At 47.9% G+C, this 19,507-nt stretch overlaps 1 protein-coding gene across 2 annotated transcripts in view; it reads right to left on the bottom strand.

Annotated features, from left to right (window-relative positions):
* ARHGEF18 (Rho/Rac guanine nucleotide exchange factor 18) overlaps nucleotides 1–19,507 on the bottom strand; it is a 389,375-nt gene that overhangs the window by 256,187 nt on the left and 113,681 nt on the right. For both annotated transcript variants that reach the window (XM_069215795.1, XM_069215794.1), the window contains exons 6-8: nucleotides 8,922–8,979; nucleotides 6,057–6,101; nucleotides 2,643–2,723 (exon numbers count right to left, since the gene is read on the bottom strand). In XM_069215795.1, the coding sequence (XP_069071896.1) occupies nucleotides 2,643–2,723; nucleotides 6,057–6,101; nucleotides 8,922–8,979 (184 nt within the window). The remainder of the gene's footprint in view (nucleotides 1–2,642; nucleotides 2,724–6,056; nucleotides 6,102–8,921; nucleotides 8,980–19,507) is intronic.

The raw sequence follows: 19,507 nt of genomic DNA, 5'->3' as shown, positions 1-19,507 counted from the left end.
CTGACTGTCCCTTCATCAGAGGACCCAAGAGTGATTTGCATATGGTTGGTTCCTGTCTGTAATAGCACAGATGAGCTAAAAACAAATGGATTAAATCCTTCGCCATGTGACTGACCCTGCAGGTGTCTCCCTCCTATCGACCACCGTCAAATGGACATTGGAGCATGCAGGGAGGGGAGATCCACAGAACCCCATGTTGTGCTTTGTGGCAGGTGAATGAGGGTGACTCCTGTGTGTCAGACATTTGTATGATTTTTAGGAACAGACAAAGTTGCATGTGCTGAATCTACGGTCTACCTCTGTGCGCTGGAATAGGTCTAACAAGTCTGATAAATATACCCTGCAATCATTATTAATTTGATTAAATTAATTGAATTAAAGTTGAAAATTGGTGAAGGAACCAGGGTCACAGAGCAGATAGCCACACTACATAAGGGCCAAATGTACTGAGATGAGATTAGCAAAAGTGGTTATCAAACTGCGCACCAACGTTTTGCAAACAGAATCTGAGTTGGGAAACCGACCTATGTACTAGTAGGTCAGTTCGCAGGATAAGAAATTATGGTGATACGCTGACCTCAATGCCTAATTAATATTAATTTGGCAGGGCGCTCATTACAATTGGTCACAAACAGAAGGATGGAGGACTGCAAGGGTCAACAAACCACCATCTTTGTGATTGCTTTTCAAATAAGAATACTCTTTTTTGCAGCCTGACTTCCTTAATGAAAATGTGCCTACTTAAAGGTTTTAGAGGTTCAGTGCTCATTGGTGATGGTCCCCGGACCACTGCTAAATGCCCCAGTTCCCAGGAGTCTAAAGAGAACCCCTCTCTCAGTAGCTGCCACCCAGGCTGGGGAGTTTGTAACTTAACAATAGACTCCAACCAGAGTTCCTGAGACAAACTCTTGATACCCAGGACATTGAATTGCTATGTGGAAGGGCGCCTGCAGCACGCCCATTCCAAACAGCGATGTGTAAGCCATTTCTAAACTCATGTTAGGAGTTGTAAGACTTTACTGACTCTGTCAATGGGTTTAGTCCACAGGAATACACTTTTTAGCAGTTTCAAACCCACACATTTAGTGAATCACAGGGATTCAACTGCTAAAACCTTTTGCACTCTTGGCACTAAGGGGGTCATTCCGACCCTGGCGGTCAAAGACCGCCAGGGCCGCGAATGACGGAAGCACCGCCAACAGGCTGGCGGTGCTTCCTAGCCCATTCTGACCGCGGCGGTAAAGCCGCGGTCAGAAAACCGGGGCCGGCGGTTTCCCGCCGGTTTACCCTCGGCTGGGCGAATCCGCCAGGGCAGCGCTGCAAGCAGCGCTGCCTTGAGGATTCTGACCCCCTTCCCGCCAGTCTGTTTCTGGTGGTTTTCACCGCCAGGAAGAGGCTGGCGGGAACGGGCGTCCTGGGGCCCCTGGGGCCACTGCCACTGGCATGGGCAGTGCAGGGGTCCCCTAACAGGGCGGCTTTTCACTGTCTGCTTAGCAGACAGTGAAAAGCACGATGGGTGCAACTGCACCCGTCGCACCGCCGCAACATCGCCGGCTCCATTCGGAGCCGGCTCCTGTGTTGCGGCCCTCATTCCCGCTGGGCCGGCGGGCGCTAACTTGCTTAGCGCCCGCCGGCCCAGCGGGAATGTCTGAATGCGGGAAGCAGTATTTTGCCGCGTGGCGGCCAAATGGCGCTTCCCGCCTGGCGGGCGGCAACCGCCGCCCGCCAGAGTTAGAATGAGGGCCTAAGTGTCATTGCTGAGATAATATAAAATATTAAGGTTTGCAGTCTCTTGAGCGCTAAAGCTGTGGCCGCCTTGAGCCTGTCCTGTGTGTGTGTACATGTGTGTGCGTGCACGTGTGTGTGTGTTTGTATATATGTGTGACTGTGTTCAGGCACGTCACTGTGTGTGTGTGCTCCACACCAAATGCTCTCCTCCTTAATGCAATCACTGACGCATTCACTCACTCACCCATGTACTTGCTCATTTGCCCAATTAATTAGTCATTCACTGATCCCCTGCTGCTGTCACTGGCTCACTCACTTTTATTTTTTTAACTTAATGATTCAATTGTTGACTCACTGGCTTAATCAGTCACTCTCCCACTGACACCTCGGGCAGTTAATCACTCGCTCAATGTCCAGTGCCCACTCTCATTTACACCCTGCTTCTTCACTCACTCTTTGCTCACTCAGGCCTTGTTCCATCACTCAATAGCTCACTCTCTCACCCCCTCACTTTCATGCTCACTCACTAACATACTAACACATTGTCTCACTCAGTTAGTGACTCATACCCACGCCAAGAATAAGATTTCAACCTCAATATCGACTATGAAACACCAGCCTGCATCAGTGTTGGCCACAAGATCTCAGCTTCCCTAGTGCCACCAGGGCACACACGCGTAGAGCTGTGACAGTACATTCACTCGCCTGTGTGTGAGTACACTGAGCACTTTGTTGTTGCGGGTGGATGGTTCAATAATCCATATATTTAGTATTTTGGAATGCAACAACACTCATATTCTGAGGGCTAGATGTGTCAATCATGAGGTAATGCCCACTGTGCTGAATCTGAACATTTCTAAGGCTGCTGCCCCACCCATGCCACACTGTAGAATGCTTCACAGCTACCGACTCACTCATTGGACAGGAACTCGAACCACGTCAGGTCCTGCGTGGACTCCACGCTCCCTTCCGACGAACAGTTTCGCTGCTTTGCTCTGTGAAGTGAAAAATATGAAACATCGGACATGAGACTGTTAGCAAGAAACCTGTCTAACACCACAGAAGTCCCCATGCAAGCCCCAAACCTGTCTAACACATCAGAAGCCCCCATGCAAGCCCCTCTAGACTGTTAGCAAGAAACCTGTCTAATACCACAGAAGCCCCCATGCAAGCCCCATACCTGTCTAACACCATAGAAGCCCCCACGCAAGCCCCAAACCTGTCTAACACCACAGAAGCCCCCATGCAAGCCCCAAACCTCTCTAACACCACAGGGGTGTGGAATTTATTAAAATATCTACTTGTCCAGGGGACAGGTTGCTTCTCAAATCTACTTGTCCTGTAAAAAGATCTACTTGTCCCTTTGGTGCCATGTAGTGTGGCACCAAATTATGGCAGCAATCTCATTATGTAAGAGCTCTGATAATAGCCTCTCTGATTATGCCAGGGCTACTACCATAGTAGGGCTTGAATACTTGCAGTTTCAATCCCTACTGTAGCAATTTCCTTATTTTGCCACCTTTCTGCAGATCTGCATACTGGGGCTGGAGGAAGCAGTAAGCAATAGTTCCAGTGCTGGAATGCCTTTGAGTCTGCAAACCTACTAACCTGCATGTTTTAAAGATTTTCACCAGCTTCTCTCTAATATTTTCCCATAATAAGAAAGGTTGGACATTTACTCCTGACAATGGCAGAATTAGAACTTCTTCCAGGGTTGGGAAGAAAGTGGCTGGAGGGAAAATGAACTTGCAAATGCTCAATAGATTTTCACATGAGCAAATCTACACATGCGTATTAACCCATGCTAAAATACAGTTCACAAATATTTTATAGGGGTACGACATATACCATGGGTGCACTTTTGTGACTTTCTTTAAGAATTTGGGGCCACATGTAGGTAGGTTCAGATTTGCGACCTGCAAATTGCGAGTCGCAAATCCGAATGTAGGATGGTGTCCCTGACACCATCTGTGATTCGCAAGGGCTTCGCAAATGCCCACCTCATGAATAATCATGAGGTGGGTCGCAATTTGCGACCCCCTTGCGAATGGCGGCCCTCACAGGGCTGGTGGCCTGCTGGAGACAGCAGACCACCATGTCTGTGACTGCTTTTCAATAAAGCATTTTTTTTTTTGTAATGCATCTCGTTTTCCTTTAAGGAAAACGGGCTGCATTACAAAAACGAAAAATGAAACGTTTTCGTTTCACTTTTTCAGAGCAGGCAGTGGTCCGGAGGACAACTGCCTGCTCTGAAAAAATGTTTACAGTGACATTCACAGTGGGGAAGGGGTCCCATGGGGACCCCTTCCCTTTTGCGAAAGTGTTAGCACCCATTTGAAATGGGTGCAAACTGCGATTGGTTTGCGTTCGCGGTCACAAAACAATCCTACATTGCACTGCGAGTCGCAATTAGGAAGGGAACACCCCTTCCTAATTGCGAGTCGCAAACCGGTTTTGCGATTCGGTAACCAGGTTACCGAAACGCAAAACTGGGTTTGTGCATCGCAATGTGTTTTTTGCACGTCGCAAACAGTGAAAGTCGCTGTCTGCGACATGCAAAAAGCTACCTACATGTGGGTCATGGTCCCTAATTAGGTCTGGTGTTAACAAAGACATTTTGTTTTTATTAAACTTCTATTTCTCTCTCTTTCGGATGGCTTTACTGTGAGTGATCGCATTCTCCTCTTCCACAAGGAGCATATTGGCACACAAAGTAGTTTTGTTCAGTGTCAGGAACTACAGTGGCAATCAGTGACGTAACGAAACTGGAGGGTGCCCCTTTGCAAAGAACATGGAGGAGCCCCCTCTCCAGACTCACTCAGGGCAGGTGCTGTGCTGACGGGGCCCCCTGGAGGGCGGCTGCGGGGCCTTTGTTATGCCACTGGTGGCAACGTGTGCTTTTAGAGTTCAAAAACGTTTTTTTTTTTTTTTGCCAGTGTTTGTTACAATGTTGAAGGCCTGGTAGCTCCCACAACAATAAAGTGTTACAAAAGCCATGTCAAAACAAGACACGCATTGATGAAACTAAAGGACTTATAAAAAGATGTCAGATCAGTTGGCTTTGTCAGTGTTTGTTTATTTTCATGCTTCCCATAATCGTGTTGAAAATGGTTACACTGATTTACCATTAGAAATATTTTTGGGAAATACTAGCATGCATCAAAACATTTTACTAAATGACACTTCATTTGCATCTAATCAGAGAGCATTCTGGGAGCATTATACTTAGCCTCATAGCCTAAACTTTTCAAACATGTGTATACACTTTTTTTTTTTGTACTGGAACCAACGTCAGTAGTGAAGTGTGACCTTAAAACATTTATTTACAGCACTCACCCTAATAATGAAGGTTTTCAAATAATGAACCATAAATACAAGTTTGAACAGCATTACCTTTTGGAAACACATTACCTCAACTGCAGCGAGTTCCACTCTCTGTAAACAGGCAGCTAAAGGGTTTGTGCTGCAGAGGGTTGGGCCTACTTGTCCCAAGGACAAAGTAAACATAAAAACTTGTTGCCCTTGACCCCAAACAAGATGTCCCAGGCGTCGGGCATAGGAATTCCACATCCCTGCACCACAGAAGCCCCCATGCAAGCCCCAAACCTGTCTAACACCACAGAAGCCCCCATGCAAGCCCCAAACCTCTCTAACAACACAGAAGCCCCCACGCAAGCTCCAAACCTGTCTAACACCACAGAAGCCCCCATGCAAGCCCCAAACCTGTCTAACACCACAGAAGCCCCCACGCAAGCCCCAAACCTGTCTAACACCACAGAAGCCCCCATGCAAGCCCCAAACCTGTCTAACACCACAGAAGCCCCCATGCAAGCCCCAAACCTGTCTAACACCACAGAAGCCCCCATGCAAGGCCCTAACCTCTCTAACACCACAGAAGCCCCCACGCAAGCCCCTCTAACACTGAACGCAGGGACCTCTCCCCCATGCCAGCCCTGCTGCACTGAAAGCCCCCTTTGATGGAGTGCTGAGCTTAGGGTCAGTGTGTGGGCACACCTGGCTGATGAGAGAGCTATCTCTCAGTCTGCCCACAGGTGCTCCACTGCAGGGTGGGGGGGGTCCATGCATTGTACAGAAACCCTTGGCCGCTTAGAGATATTTGCTTCTAGGAGAACCTCCCTCCAGATGTGGTATAGTGTTTAAGCTACTGACTCAAATACCAGTTTCTTGACTGAACTGATCTGCCTAGTAACAAGTCAATCACTCCATCTCACTGTGCTACAAACCTTTTATCAAGTAATGTTGACAAACTTACAACAGACTAACCCCCAGCGTTAAGCACTGTATAAAACACCCAGGAAGCAACTCACCCGTGGTACTCTTTGAGCTCCTGCAGAACTTGCTGAACTATTAACCTGTAGGAGGATGAACAAAGGACAGTGAGGTACTGAGCTGCTTAACAAGCGGGCAAGACACCCGGAGTCTTCTGTAAGCGATTCAACTTTAACAAAGACTGACCTCACGGTTAGATATAGGAACACAGAAGCTGCATATTCAAGGGGTGATAAAATGGAACAGGATTTGCAACTCTTACTGCTAACCCTTCCCAGTCTAGGCACTATATTGCTCTCCAACCACCAAACCTGATACTGCTCTCCAAAAAACGCATTTGTCTCCCCCCTAAATTGGGTTATGTTTTCCCTGTTTTCTGTCTTTAGTCTGCAGTCCGGTGCAGCTCCTTGGCTCCCCCCCTCTCGACCTAACTTCTAGTTTGTTTTTTCAGTTGCCGCCACCATTTCCCGTTGCCCCACATCTCGTATCCCAGTTTCTCATCCAGTTTATTTTTTACTTTCCATTTTGTTTCTGCCCTTTGCTCCTGTACATGCCCCCTCCTTGTTTTGCTCCTTGATTTATCTGCCCATTAACAGTGTTTCTCCTTTTGCAGTCTCTTATTTTCCTTGCAGGTCACATTTCTAACTTGTTAATGTCTCAAGTGTCATCCAGCTTGTCCTGATCTAATAATCTCCGGTCTGTCCTATTTTTCTCATTACGGTTTCTTGGCTCCTTGTGTCCTGTTGCTCTCTGTTCCCCAGTCCTTCCTTGATAGTATTATTTTTCATGCTTGCTGAAGTTCCTCAGTTCTTTGAACTTGTGTTTCTCCATTCAGTCTCTAGTCTTGCCCTTTCTCTTTCTGGTCCCATGCTTGCATTCCTGTTTCTTCTGACCTTATGTGTGTAGTGTCCTTGATATCATGCACTCTAGGACAGTGGTTTCCAATCTGTGGTCCGCGGACCACTGGGGGTCCACGAAGCCTCCTCAGGGGGTCCACAACTGCTTAGAAAATTTAATAATATTCACAGATTAGGTCCCCAGCTTTCAGTAATGACTCAGTTGGGGGTCCCCAGATTCCAACAATGATTCGTTGAGGGTTCCCGGGATCCAGTAATGATAAAGTTGGGGTCCACAGAAATCAGAATGTTGGGAACCACTGCTGTAGGAAACTCACAGCCCTGGGTGGACTCTAGACAGGAATTACGTAATCTGATGGGAGGTGTTAAATTGTGGGTGTGAAAGTTATGACGCAATGCGTGCAGAGCATAATAGTATGCTGAAGAATAAAGACGTCTGTTACAGAGCTCCGTGTGTGGCGTATTTATGTGTATGCTCCCGGGCTGGAGCAGACGCTACAACGTGTGCTTGTAACTCGGAGCCATTTTTATTCTGCTGCCCACCTTGTACTTTTCCTGGGCTCTCAGTGTTTGGTAAGTGTGCTGTTTTGGCCCCACCTATATACATCTGTACTCGCTTTGTACAGGCTGCGGAATTCCAGGTGTCATTCTCGGCCCCATCCGATGACGTGTATTATACGTAGGGTTACGTGCCCTGTGTGATATTACTGTTGTCTTAGAAATCTCCACCATGTTTCCTGCTGGACCCACCGGGGCTTCTCCTGTGCATCTAAGTACAATCCTTGCTGTGCTTAAAGTCCAGATACAGAATCACTTCTGCTGCTTCTTCTCTATGGGGTTTGCAGAATGAATATCTGTAAGAAAAACCACCACAGAGACATTTTCTATATTGCTGTTGGAGTTCTGGGTCTTCCCTGTGGACATCCCAAGCGTATCCCCAGTGTTTGTCAAATTATTGGTTCATTTCTCTCTCTGTATACTTAATGGTTGCCTCGCCTTCTCTATCCCCTTTCTGCTTCCATCTCTGTTTATGTCTGATTTTTCCTAGTTTATGTCATTGCCTGTTCCTCTGTATTGATACATCTACTCCCTCCTCTGTAGACCAGTATAACTTGGCCTTACAGTTTCTTCCATTCAACTCCATAGGACGTGCCACCTCTCTCTTCTCAGAAAAGAGTATGTGTTGCAATTAATTTATCGGGTTCAGTTGAATGGCCCTTGTAATTGTAATCACAGGCAGAGGACCAGAAGTTTGAGTCAAATGGCCCTTGTAATTGTAATCACAGGCAGAGGACCAGAAAATTGAGGCCTAAACATAAAATGACAAAAATATTGTGTCCTAAATATTGTTTACCACATTTTACACTTTTGAAGTTAAAAATAAAAAAATCTACACCGAACGGAGTGATATGTTCATAAACCATACTTAGGCCACAATATTTATGTCATACAATATTTTTGACATTCAACATTATGACATACAACCGTAATCATGAGATATTTAGACAATCCCAAAAATCCACTGCCTTCTATTTAACTGCTTTAGAACAATTAGACAATGAATCTAAGTGTGCATATCAACAAGCTGATGTGTACTTGCAATTACCTACTATTTGCATTGCACGCTGACCACAATCATTTTTTAGTTATGTGTTTTCCCACAGCAGCTGACTGGTTTTAATGTTTTAATCAGAACTGAAATGGAAACCAGGCCTATTGGCTTTCACAGTACTTGTTTACTTGTGGCGCTTTTTGTTCTCAATCCCTTCTGTAGGGAGCCGAAACGTGATTATGTCTAACCATAACTTGCTTATCAATAAGAGAAATTCACCAAGGGCTTTCAATTCTATCAACCATCTGGTTAAGGGGACTCAGGGGATTGTGCATTCTTCTGTGTTTTCCACTGAAGACTTCCCAATCCCATATTTCAATGATTGCCTTTGACAGTTGCACCTCTTGTTTCTTGCATTTAGCAATTGTTACAATGAAACATCAGCTGTGATCATTTTAGGGAAGGCCCCAGGAGTAGTTCAGTCTTTCCCTTACACGTGACGTGGTTCTACGCGGTCCGTCTCAGCCTTTTCCAGCGGTGGTGCCTCAATGCCTGAAAAAAACATACATAATATGTTTTTTTTAATTCAGTAAATTTTATTGAGATTTTACAAAAAATGCAAATCAACAGCTTTATAAAAACAGACCAAGTAGGGGTATTGTTAAATAGTTATAGGAATAATCACCTACTCCTACAGTGGGTCTATAACAGCAAAGCAGCCAGGAAGCAACCAAGATCACAGATGACATGTCCAGTATGAAATCAGCCAACTATGAAAGTTACGACTGTTGTCTGATAAGTACGTGTATTGACATATATGAAACTAACTTAGAACAATAATGAGAACAGTCGAGTAATTGCTCAACCACCGAGCAAAAATACACTGTATTATTCATCCATAAAGCTCCTAGTTTTCAATTTTTACTGATTTTTACAGATAAATACAGACTGAAAACCACCTGTTTTCTTGCCTGTATTCATTTTTAAATATGGATACGTACAAAAAATAGATTTCTTCTGGACAGTTCTCACTACTGTCAATCATGAGTTCCATAGGTCAATAGCTATGCAGATTGACAGTTTAGGGGAGTTTAAATAAATTCAAAATATTTCATATTGAAGCTTAAATATTTGCAGCAGTACAGCTGTTTAAACTGTCCTACAATGCAAATGGTTTCGAACGACTGTATTGTACTGTGAGTGGATAAAAACTCTTTGGATATTCAAAGATGAGTAAGCATTTGTATGTTAAATAATTGTGAAAATATCTCCTTTGCAGCTTCATTTTTTACACTAAGCAAAAAAGAAATATTGATAAATACAGATTAAAATGAGCAAAAAATAATTAGGGATAAATACAGATAAAATGAGCAAACTATATGGATCAATACAGATAAAACCAGCAAAAAATATGAATACATACAGATCAAATGAGCAAAAAATAAAAATAAATACAGATAAAATCAGCAAAAAAAAAATATGGATAAATACAGACAAAAATGTAAAAAAATACCATAAATCAGAGAGTTCTATTTCTAAAACAGTAGTGTTACAAATTACATCATTCAACCAATTCCCAGCAATGATGCACGATAACGAACAGCCTTGAATATATGAGATCGCTCAACACACAGACCAGTGATGGCACATATACCGTCCTGCAAGAAGGCACGACAAAAGCAACAGTCCAGGAACATAACCATCAGCTTACAGCATGTACAAAGGATCAACGCATTGTGAACAAGAGCATAGGAAAGACATAAAACAGCAACGTACAGAAAGCAATGCAACATACACAGCACTGCATGGAGACGCATATCTTCGCCATACGCAGGAGAAGATTCAGTGCAGGAACATAGGAAAGAGTTGCATAAAGAAAGCATTCACATTCATTCTTGCAGTTGCAATTTTGATTTCTGCCCACACTCTACTAGAACTGCTGTCTATAGGAGGTACACCAGGTGATATATAGACCTACATAGGAGACTGAAACTATAAATGAGATAGAGGTGAAGGTGACTGGGCCCTGAGAGAGTATCAGCGCCATATCTGACGCTAAAGGAAGCTGAACAGATGAAGGACTGTACCACGTAGGCACTTGGCGAATAACCATAGATGCTTGCACTGGAGAGGCAATGAAGTGTACATTGGAATTGCCTATATAAGACATGACTGGAAGTGGAATATGTGACTGAGCCTTGAAAAAGTCTAAGCTGGGGGCGAAACACATCTCAGCTGCGGCTGTTTTTTCTAAGAACCTTTCACTGAAGAAAAAAATAAATGAAGACAATGAAAGATAATTCAGAATATTTCTCTTGTTCTACATGAAGCGACATGCGTTTTGATTACTGTCATTTCAGAGTTTTGGTTAAACCTGAAGGCAACTGGAAGTTCTAATTACCTTGAAGGTGTATGATTAACATCGGAGGGGCACATAGGGAAATGTGTACATTTTTATCCACTGTTGCCTATCCGTGTCATTCCTTAATGGAACAAAACATCCCTTTATCGTGCAGTTGACACATGGAGATTGGACCATGCCTGCCGTTGGATCATGTGGTGGTAGTTTCGGTGAAAAGCTGGTCCGACTAAGGGATTTTTGAGGGATTTCAATGGGTGGTGTCAGAAAAGACCCATATGGGGTGCTCTAATGGCAGGGAGGTACAAGACTGTACTATCTAATCATCGAAGTCGAAGCAAACGTTTTCAACAGGGTGAAGTTTGGAATGACACAAGGCGATAGTGGGTGCAATGGGAGTCTGTGCATCAATGGGTGGAAGACTAAGGCCCTGACTTGTCCACTGAGACCAGTCTCTTCTATGTGTGATGGGTATGGGAAGTGGAATGTGGTACTTCTTAAGGGTGCGGGTGGCAGAAGCATTAGAAGGTGCAGAGTGGAAGACCATGGAGGAGTCTATTGCAACTTTGTATTTATCTAATGGCAAGAAAGTTGGTGTCGGATTCAGCTGAGTTGAGTGGAAGGTGAGGCGGGGTTGAATTTTGCAATTATTTATCAGATGGTGGAGGCTGGACCTTGCTACAGAGATTCTATAAGAAAAGAGTCTCATCAAAGTGGACTCTGATGTAAAAGGCCTAGTTGCGTAACAAGCATTTTAGGAGACAGTCGATGAACAGAAGAAGGCCCAGTTTTTTTCCTGCACTGACCATCAGGTGGAGGGTGACCTCCAACAGCGAGTCCGGCGCTCTAGCTTAGGAAGGAGATGAAGATGGGCTAAATCACTGAAAACGGAAAAGCGGTATGCACAGAACAGAAAGAAATTGGCAGAAATGGTGACATGGAGGATGAAGACTAGAGACTAGGGGGGTCATTCTGATCTTGGCGGGCGGCGGAGCCGCCCGCCAAGCGGGAACCGCCAGAAGACCGTACCGCGGTCAAAAGACCGCGGCGGTCATTCTGAGTTTCCCGCTGGGCTGGCGGGCGACCGCCAGAAGGTCGCACGCCCGCCCAGCGGTACACCCCCTTCCACGGGGATGCCGGCTCCGAATGGAGCCGGCGGAGTGGAAAGGGTGCGACGGGTGCAGTTGCACCCGTCGCGATTTTCAGTGTCTGCTATGCAGACACTGAAAATCTTTGTGGGGCCCCCAGGGGCCCCACGACACCCGTTCCCGCCAGCCAGGTTCTGGCGGTCAAAACCGCCAGAACCAGGCTGGCGGGAAGGGGGTCGGAATCCCCATGGCGGCGCTGCCTGCAGCGCCGCCATGGAGGATTCTTCAGGCCAGGGGAAAACCGGCGGGAAACCGCCGGCTTCCCTTTTCTGACCGCGGCTTTACCGCCGCGGTCAGAATTGGCCTGGATGCACCGCCAGCCTGTTGGCGGTGCATCCGCGGTCCCCGGCCCTGGCGGTCTATGACCGCCAGGGTCGGAATGACCGCCTAGATGTGTGGAGGGAGGAGCCGTCGAAAAGACTGGAGGCAAAAACAGAGGAGTGAGCTGTTCCTCAAACAGCATTATTGGTCATATTTCTTAGGAGTATTTAGGAACAATGTAGCGATGATAGTGGATGGGTGGTGCCGTGGATGTGCAGGATATGATATGTTACTGGAGAAGTGTGGCACAATGGTTAGAGTGGCAGACCTCTGATGCAGAGATCTGGCCCGGGACCAGGGTTCAATTCCCCCCTCAGCGGCTCTTGGGCTCAATTCCCTTGGACCAGATAATTCTCACATCAATGCCTAATCTAATTAATGGGTCCCACTCTGTAACTCTGGGCAATAGCTTGCTTAATCTCCACAACGGCCCTCGCAGCGTTTGGATGCCTGGCTTCACCCTGGGGCTGTCCAGGAGTGGGCGCCTCACAGGGAAAAGCCGGGAGGGGTTCCACAGCGGTACGTGTACAGCACCTTGAGACCCTAACGGGTGAGTAGTGTGCTATACAAGTGCGAAGTTTACAGTTACTTAAGACCCTGATCTAGAGTTTCGCAGACACCAAACTGATGGTCCACCACCTCTATTTACAATCAGGCAGACCCTCAAGTTTCTGATAGCAGTGCCTAAGGTGGCTTCGCAGGCAGAAATCCTGCACGAAAGGCCAGCAGATTTTAGGCCACTGGTGTAAGCACATCAGACTGTCTGCCCCATTTACAGTGAGCATGTGACTTTTTTCTCTGTTCAGTACTTGGAGGGAAAGCCCACTGGTCCTCAAAAGAAAGACATAAAAATTACTCGATAGTCTGGGAGAAAACTTTGAGGTGTCCGTGTCACAAGTACTGAAATGAAACTTAGATTTATATAGTGCAGCTTATCACCCGTGAGGGTCTCAAGGCGCTGTCCATGGCCACAGGAGATTGAGTGATTTGCCCAGAAGCGCAGGTTGTTGCGCTGATGCCGAGAGTTGAACCTAGATCTCCAGCTCCTGAGGAGGTCGCTCTGACCGCTGTGCTACGTCCTCAAAAATGTAAAACCAAAATGTTTGCTCATTGGTGGGATGAAATATGGCAGCTGCTCAACAAACTTGCAGTGCCTTCAGAGAAGGCCTTGAGAACTTCGCATAGCCAGTGGCGATATCTCAATAAGGTGGGCGGTAGTCTGGCTAGGGTAGCATAGGTAATCATCTCTGTCACCATGGCCAAATGGAGCGTATTGGGCCACTATATGAAGATTTAACAATTTCATATTGCTGTGTTAAAAGATTTCCCGAGATGGGTATTAGTTACACTACTCAGATCTTGTAGGACCTCAAACTCAAAGCTTGGCTAAATGTTCCTAAGCAGAGTTTCACAACAAGAAAAATGGATTTTTATTTTGTTTCATATTCATACACAGAACAGCCGGTCACTGCGACCGCCAACCAGGAGGTCGGGCTACATTTCTTGGCTCAGGATTCACTTGACTTGTCCTTTTTTGTGGAAGCGGGCCCTGGCGCACGACTCCAATAGCAGCGCGTTCCAGCTCCCTGGGTTGACCTTCACTATCTCTCTGTACGTCAAAGCGGTACGTTGAAGGAACTCATTGTCTCTTCTGTTTTTTTCTCCTTTTTTGATGCTCTGTCAGCTATTCACAGATTAAAACAAGCATTGCCAAAGCCAATAGGTGTCACTTATGGGTGAGCTATTAGCCTTAGCAAATGGGTGGGGTGAAAAGCAGGATGGCGATATGAAGCGGCCAGCACGGACTGCATCATACCCCTTTTTTTCCCTTCTGTCTGTTGGGAGACGGGGAGAAGAAACATGGACAGGCAGTTGGGGGAGAAACAAAACAGTGACAGGAACGAGTGGTGGGGGGATGTGATGGGGCAATTGGGTGGAGAATAAACTGGGATGGCAGGGGGGGTGAAGAAGTAGGGAGGAGGCAGTTGGGAGAGAGATGAAACTGCGAAAGGGCGAGTCTGGGGGACAAGAAACAGTGACGGGCAGGGGAAGAGGAAACAGGGATGGGTGGTAGGCAGGGCAAGAGGAAACAGGTGGGAGGGAAAAAAGCAAGATGGGTTGGATGCAGGTTGGAGGCAAAAGAAGCAACATGGACAGGGCTTGGGGGTGGGAAAAGAAGCAACATGGATGGGGTTGGGGGGAAAGCACATGGACAGGGGTCCTGGGGGCAAAAAGCGACATGGATGGGAGGCAGGGAGAGGTGGAAAAATACAAATAAAAAAAATAATGCCTCAATCACAGCTCCAGCAGCGGAAGGACCTTAATAAATTTGAATCAATCAGTACTTGGTCTATGCTCCTGCAGAAAGAAGAGGAAATGAAGACAGCTCACGCTGCCCAATAAGACGGCATCAAATGAGAGTGACAATCAAGCCCATGAATGGCAAGCAATGGGCAGATTCCAAGCCCCATATTCAAGACAATGTCACTCGCAAGAAGAGCTCATGCGCTATGCACATGTGCTTATGCAGGCGAGACCTAAAAGCCATGAAGCGGACAGCACTACATTTCTTACAGGCAGCCGCATGACTTGCTGTCGGAGAGAGGTAATGCTCTTGAGGAAAGCACCAGGATCTGTGGATTTGGAAACGTCCGTAAGATATTGTTTGAGAAATGCCTGAAAACATTAGGGCCCTCATTACAACATTGTCAGTAAATCCCGCTTACCGCCATGCAGAAGACCGCCAACACACCGCTTCGGCGGCGGAATTCCGCTACAGCTATTACGACCCACAGCTCGGAATCTGCCAAAATCCAGACACCCACACAAGTCCGCCACACCAAAGGTCAGTGATAAACTGCCGATAACAAATCCGACCCGTCACGCCAACAGGAATACGCCCACAGTCTCACGACCCACGAATCCACGCGGCGGTCTTTCGACCGCGGTATTCCATTGGCGGTACACACCGCTGCGCTCAAAATACACACACACTTACAAAACACAACCACATTGGACAATTCCAAATACACACACCTGATACACATACACACACCACTCCCACACACCCAATCCAATATAAAACACACACCCACATCACCCACAAACCCTTACTACCAAAATTGAGAAAGAAGGCCAGAGAGAGACACCACCAGAAACAACACTAGCATCCACAGGCACACAACACCATCACGCACACAACATCCACACACCTCACACAACACACACACAAACACATCCCCTCACACATCACAACCGACACCACCTCACACATCACCCACACCACATCATGGCACCTCAACGACACCCCAGGTTCTTTGAGGAGGAGCTCAGGGTCATGGTGGAGGAAATCGTCCGGGTAGAGCCACAGCTATTCGGATCACAGGTGCAGCACACCTCCATTGCAAGGAAGATGGAGCTATGGCGCAGAATCGTCGACAGGGTCAACGCAGTGGGACAGCATCCAAGAACTAGGGATGACATCCGGAAGAGGTGGAACGACCTACGGGGGAAGGTGCGTTCCGTGGTTTTAAGACACCAGATTGCAGTACAGAGGACTGGCGGCGGACCCCCACCTCCTCCCCCACAACTAACAAAATGGGAGGAGCAAGTCTTGGCGATTCTGCATCCTGAGGGCCTCGCAGGAGTAGCAGGAGGAATGGACTCTGGTAAGTCAACTCTTAACTATTACATCCCCGACCCTACCTGCATGCTATCACATACCCCTACCCTCACCCTCACCCCCATCACTCCAACACCTCACAAATGTTCCACTATCACAACCTACACATCCCAACACTTAGCCCTGCATGCAACAACAAAGCATGTACGCCCATCACCAAAGCATGTCCACAACAGATACCCACACAGACTCAAACCAACTATCACACAAGGTCCTAGACAAGAATGCAAGCACTGGAGTACAGGGTCACCCACCCATTGCACACAATGGCACACACAGATGCAATAATCATGCCTTTACGGCCCTGCAGGACACCTACCCAACGTCACCGGACAGGAGGTTCCAGACATGTCCAATTCCCCCACAGAAGAGGCCCACAGTGATGACAGCAGCTCTGTCCAACTGGATCAAGATGACCAGCCCGGCCCATCTGGGACCTCGGGACAGTTGGTTCCCCTGACACTGGCACATGCCACCACAGAGCCTCTCCTCTCAGGAAACACCAGCACAGCACCCACCCAGTGGGCCCATCCCTCTGTCCCCAGGACACGTCAAGCAGCAGTGTGTCCACCACTACAGGGAACCCAGGCAAACCCACCACCCCAAGAAAATCAGGGACCTGGGGGCAGTGGCAGTTGGCACACGATTCAGGGGACAGAGGCACAGGAAAACAGGGGAACTGGGAGGACAGCTGTGTGACAGGGGGAGGACAGGCCCAGGGAACCCACTCTCCACTGAGGCCCTCTCCAACATCATGGGAGCGTACCATAATTCCCAGGAGACGATGGCAACGGTACTGGCCATCTTTCAGGAGACCCAGCGGCTGCAGGAGGAACACTATCTGGGGATCAGGGAGGAACTCAAGTCCATTAACACAAACCTGGTCACCATTGTAGGGGTGCTGAAGAACCTTGTCAACACCAGGAGGGACACTGTGGCACAACAAGGGGCCCCTGACACTAGCCTGGATGATGAACAGCCCACCACCTCCGCCGCCGCTAGTGGACAGGAGGCACTGCCCCAGGACCACAACACCAGCACCCCACCCCCTGCAGATGGAGAACCACCCCGCAAACGGTCCCTGAGATCCAGGAACAAGACAGAGAACAATGCCAAGACCCCCACCAGGAAATGAGACCCCCCTGATTGTCATCCTTCTGTCCCACTTTGTCACCCTGTCCATCCATCAACTGCCCTAGCTCCACTTCCTATGCCCCTTTGGACAATGCACCTGTGAAACAAATAGACTGGACTCTGCCATGGACATTCCTCCACCATCGCCCCTGCCCATTTTACAACCCCCTACACTTATTTGCACAAATATAAACACCCTTGAATCACAAAACAATCTGGAGTCAGTCTGTGCTTTCACAAATATGTATTTACAATAACTATGGAATATAGCAATGTCAATTTTATTGTCAACATACCGATGTAACACAGCTCTAGTCCATGAGGTAATATAGCAGAGGGCACACAGTGGGACCCACATCTGTCAAATGGAAAGGCAAAGTGGCAAGTCAGGGTCCATACACTGGGTAAAAGTGACAGACTTATGATAGGTCAAACAATTGTATGAGATGTGTGAGGCAGTGATATCTTCTTACCTGTGTCTCACTGGAAGTATTGCTGGATAATGTTGTTTCTGTTGTCGATATCCTCTTCTTCTGCCTCCTCTTCTTCACTGTCCATAGGCTCCACAGCTGCCACAAGACATCCATCTGGACCATCCTCCTGCAGAAAAGGCACCTGGCGTCGCGAAGCCAGGTTGTGTAGCATAGAGCAGGCCACGATGATCTGGCACACCTTCTTCGATGAGTAGTAGAGAGAACCACCAGTCATATGGAGGCACCGGAACCCAGCCTTCAAGAGGCCGAAGGTTCTTTCTATAATGCTCCTAGTTCAGCCATGTGCCACATTGTAGCGTACCTCTGCCCTTGTCCTGGGATTCCTCACTGGGGTCAGTAGCCATGACAGGTTGGGGTGCCCAGAGTCACCTGAAAATGTTGAGGGACAACTGTTAGACACACACTAACCCGGAACGTGGATTGTTGCTCGATCAAGTCTGTAGGTGACTATTACGTGTCTCTCTTCCATTGTCGACAGGTCCACCAGCTTTCTGTACACCGGAGGATGCCGCCATCTCATCACCTGCCCCAGTGGACGTGCCCTATGGAGGAGAACAGCGAGCAGAGAGTCAGCCAACACTGAGGTATCACAAACTGTCATTTGCACACATTTGTTAATCGGCAATGTGCCTGTTACTGTGTGTATGCAAGGCCTAGATAGGTGTGACGCAGTTATTATTAATGCCATGTGGCCCCCTGAAATGGCGGCTGCCTGACCTGTAAGGTGGGACAAGGGGATTTGAGGTAACTGCGCTGGCGTTCTACACTGTCGCGGTAGGCGGTTGAAGACCGTGGCGCAATCCTGCATTGGTTAACATTGGGCCCTATGGGTCCCAGGAGCCAATGACGATGTATGCCGGCGGTGACGGTAAGCACCGCCGCGGACGTGACCGCCATTTTCTATCTGTACACTCACTTGATACCTGACCTTCAACAGGAGAGGACCTACACTGCAAGTGCTACTGTGACCTCAGTCTGGAAGCGACGATGGCTCATGTTTCTGGGGAAAGGGCCCCTGCCTTCACTTCGGAGGAGTTGGAGAAGTTAGTGGATGGGGTCCTCCCCCAGTACACGCTACTCTACGGTCCTCCAGACAAACAGGTGAGTACACTGTGAGCATGCTGCATGGGCAATGCCTGTTTGGAGTGGTGTGGATGGAAGATACATGGGACGGGGGGACTGAGCCCTGCATGAGCGGACGGTGAGTGTATGTGCGTCAGGGCAAGGGTGGGAACGTGGGCCAATGACTGTGACGGTCCGGACGGTTAAAGTTTTTCCTTGTCCCCTCTACTATTCCTGTAGGTCAGCACCCACCAGAAGAAGGATATTTGGCGTGCCATCGCCAAGGACGTCCGGACCCTGGTTGTCCACCACAGACGGAGCACCCACTGCCGGAAAAGATGGGAGGACATTCGCCGCTGGAGCAAGAAGACGGCGGAGGCCCAGCTGGGGATGGCCTCCCAACGTGGGAGGGGTGCCTGTCACACCATGAACCCCCCTGATGTTCTGGATCCTGGTGGTGGTATATCCGGAGTTGGATGGGCACTTGAGAGCATCACAGCAGCCACAAGGGGGTGAGTACAGTCACATCCATCTGACTCTGCGCGCATTACGAGGTGTCTGGGTGGGGAAGGTGGGCAGTGGGTTCCCCTAGGCCAGGGCGAGCTTTGTAGGCAAGGTCCCTTTGTGAGGCAGGCTATGTGGCGCCCCAACCCCACCAGTGGTAAGAGCCATCTACACCTAGTCAGGCTCCTGTGACTTCCATGTGTGCAGCAATCGGGCATAGGCCTTGTACCCCATGGCCCTGTGAATTAACTAGGAACTATAAGTGCATGGCGTAGTGCAGAGGGCTGCTGTGTCTGTAGTGTACGCCAACGGTAGTGGTATTGCATGCACTGAACATGTCTTTCATCTGTCTTCCCCCCACCTCCCTTTTTGTGGT

This window comes from Pleurodeles waltl, chromosome 12 (assembly GCF_031143425.1).
Source record: "Pleurodeles waltl isolate 20211129_DDA chromosome 12, aPleWal1.hap1.20221129, whole genome shotgun sequence".
NCBI lineage: Eukaryota > Metazoa > Chordata > Amphibia > Caudata > Salamandridae > Pleurodeles > Pleurodeles waltl.
Note: the sequence above shows the minus strand (reverse complement) of the source record. Positions and strands in the feature narration are given on the sequence as shown.